Raw genomic sequence first — 3,217 nt, 5'->3', positions numbered from 1 at the left:
TTGCATAAATAGTGTATAATTGTGTATACAAATGATGTATAAATATGTTTCTAAGATGTATATATATATATATATATCTAATAATGTTGATACAATATATACTTGTAGGTTGATTTTTTTTCAATCCCAACTAGTTCAAATACCTTCTAAATAGTTTCAAAATTTAGATGTGATCTCCTCTCAATATTTTGAGTCTCTTGATTTATTATCCATACGAAAGATTCAAGTTTGATACGTCAATTTTTAAAGTCGAACTTTTGTCTAATTTTCCGTTTCTATATCCAACTTCGAGCTTGTATATTTAAAGTTTGAAACTTAAGACCAATTTAATTCTTGATGTGACTAAACTTTAGAACTTTATTAAATTTGGCTATTTATTAAATAGAGCATTTTTTTCCACATCACAAGAGAGAGCAGCGGGTCCGTGATTATGCTGCCTTCACAATCCAGTTGATCCGGGCCATCGAACTGTGATTGAAGTGAAATTCGACGGGATTCCGTCGCCGGGATATATCTTGCTCCGGCACTGGCCACGGCCACGTCGCGTGAGAGGAATTATGGCTACGGTTGATGTGATCAAGTGCTGTATGGATTCCATTAGACAAGTGAGTGTTCTCTCAATCCCGGAGTATTTTTCCGTTAATCATACATTGTTCGATGTATTAAAATTGTTTACTCAGTTCTACTACTGATCAAATTGTACATTTGGAAATTTATCTGCTTTGAAGGTTGAACCGCATCGCTAGAATTTAGGGAGGAAATGATTTTTAGGAATTGATAGCTAAGTAGCTAAGGAGTTCAGGCTAGTGTCTAACCAAGAGATCACAAATTTCTTTGTTTTATGAATATTTTGGTTATATCAGCTTTGCCTCAATCCCAAACTAAATTGTATTGGCTACATGATTCTTCTATATCCATTCTGCTCTGTTTTAGGCCCAAGGATTCTGAGATTCATCATAACTTGTACATTAGTACTCGGACCGATAGTTCTTATGCTTTTCTCATAGGCAGATATGATGCACCAAAATCTTTTTTTTTGAAATATATATTTTGTTTTATTGATTGACATTTAGTCACTCGACTATCCAATTGGGTACCCTGATCCTCCCACTAATACCAACAAGGTAATTTACATGCAGAAAAATCACCTAATTTCTGGTTTTGTTGGGATTATGACCATGTTCTTTTTGTGATCCTCATTCCACTCTTATCAACTGCGAAGCCACACACATAGATGTTAATAGTGCCTGAAAATTTTATAATACTTTGGAGAATAGATTGAGGGAGAACTTTGAATTCATGACATGTAGATTTTACATTTTCTACTTTATGTAATGCTTGTGAGGTTTTCTATTGGTCGGTTGACTATGTGATGAATAAAATGGAAGGGAGGAAGAAGGATATTTCGTGTTAATGTGTGATGGTAGATTATATTCGTAGAAATAGCTAAACTCAACAATCTTTTCTCCAATTTTATTATTATTGTCTTCTTATGTTTAAGAAGGAACAACGTTGATACCCTATTTTTTCCCTTTCTAATTTCCGAGGGAACTCCAGGTCACGTATACTTAAAGCTAAGGAAAAAGGTCATATTCATTTAATGCCATTTCTTCTCTGATAGAATTTAGAAAAGAAACATATCCTTATGATGAGTGTTACACAGATTCAAATGATAAGATTAATGGTTGATCATACAAGATAAAAAAAGATTAAAGTTGACAACATTTGTCAGAAGGTGCAAGTAATACACATAGATCACTTGAGGTGGTTTCGTCATGTTCTACATTGGCCTCTGGATACACAGGTCTATAAGTGCGAAATTATGGTGAGAACAAGGTAGAGCTAAATTACATGGAAGGAAATTGTGTCAAAAGATTCACAATCTCTTGGGGTCCATGCAGACCTAGTGAAAAATAGGACTAATATGGAAGAACATTATCTGTATAGGTGATACCAATTAGTTGGTATAATTGTTGTTACACTTTAGGCTGGCTAGTCTATTTACTTTAGGTCCAATGTTTTTGAGGAGTCTTAGTCTGGTCATTTATAGAAGAAAATATTATTAATAGTGCTTCTTAATTTATTTTTATTCTAATTTTTATGTAACATCATACTTTGATAAACTTAAATGGAGCAACATGGACAACGAGGATTTATATAGCCGATCCCTATTTGTTTTGGGTTGAAGCTCGTAGTTGTTGTTATAATGATAGATTCTAGAAAAGCTTGGTCTATGATGAAAATTTAATCTAGTCTCGTTACCTTCTCTTCTAATAAAATATCCTGAAAGTTAGAGAACTAGGTCAACTCTACTTATATAGAAGGCAAAATAGTTTAATATTATTTATGTTATTTCTCTTCTGTTTTTCCTCATCTATGTACTTTTTTTCTAAAAATTATTCTATTGCACGAGGGGAGGGGGAGGGGAGGAAAGGCGAAGGGAATGCTATCACTACTGTTGGGGTTTGAACTCTCCACCTCAACTGTGGAAGGCAGGGAGCTTACCAAGTGAGCGAGCCTTCATCTGTACTAATCTATATAATAAGCAAAAGGCACTTCTGTACTTGTGTAGTTACTGGAACTTCTCTTTGAAGGCAGCATGGTGAATGATTTTAACTTGATTTTTTTCCTGAATTTTGGGAGCAATAAGTCAACTTCAAAGTTTTTCTATATTTTTTGCAGATATCAGATGAAATTAGAGATGCCATAATTTATCTGGATGCAGGGTGTACCGAAAGCTTTGAATATGTTGGAGCATTCTCTCTGTTTTTGGAGCTTGGTGCACATTCCATTTGCAGCTTGGAGAAAATGTCTCCTCTTGATAAGGTAACGATATTTTTACTTATCTTCGTTGAGGTAGAATTTGTTGCTGGAATTATCTTTTATTTAATATCATGATATAGTTTAAGTTGCATAATCACAGATGCGCACCATACTCCATAAGTAGTAGGTTAGTAGCTTCACTTCACATTGGAAAAGGAAACATTATATGCTTCCGCTTTAGGAGAAGTAGTTTGTGTTTGATAAACTGCATGTTATTGTTATGTATCTTAAATGTAATATGATTGTAAATATTTAGTTTGAATTGTCATGAAGAATTCCTAACTCTCATTAAGAATTGCTCTTGAAAAAAAAAAAGGAAGTCCTCATTAAGAGTTGAAAATAAATAAATAAATCTGTAGGCGTTATTCTCTCCTCACCCCCCCCCCCCCCCCCC

At 34.1% G+C, this 3,217-nt stretch overlaps 1 protein-coding gene across 2 annotated transcripts in view; it reads left to right on the top strand.

Moving 5' to 3' along the window:
- The first annotated feature begins 372 nt into the window (after positions 1-372).
- Positions 373-3,217, top strand: part of LOC107007490 (sec1 family domain-containing protein MIP3) — a 9,744-nt gene continuing 6,899 nt past the window's right edge. The window contains exons 1-2 of one of the 2 annotated variants that reach the window (XM_015206128.2): positions 373-605; positions 2,683-2,826. In XM_015206128.2, the coding sequence (XP_015061614.1) occupies positions 558-605; positions 2,683-2,826 (192 nt within the window). In that variant the 5' untranslated portion in view covers positions 373-557. Of the gene's footprint in view, positions 606-2,446; positions 2,603-2,682; positions 2,827-3,217 lie in introns of those variants that run through there. The other variant, XM_015206129.2, reaches the window with a different exon arrangement.

The sequence above is a fragment of the Solanum pennellii genome, chromosome 12 (assembly GCF_001406875.1).
Source record: "Solanum pennellii chromosome 12, SPENNV200".
Lineage (NCBI taxonomy): Eukaryota > Viridiplantae > Streptophyta > Magnoliopsida > Solanales > Solanaceae > Solanum > Solanum pennellii.
The sequence above is the reverse complement of the archived record's forward strand: the minus strand, read 5'-3'. Positions and strand labels throughout refer to the sequence as shown.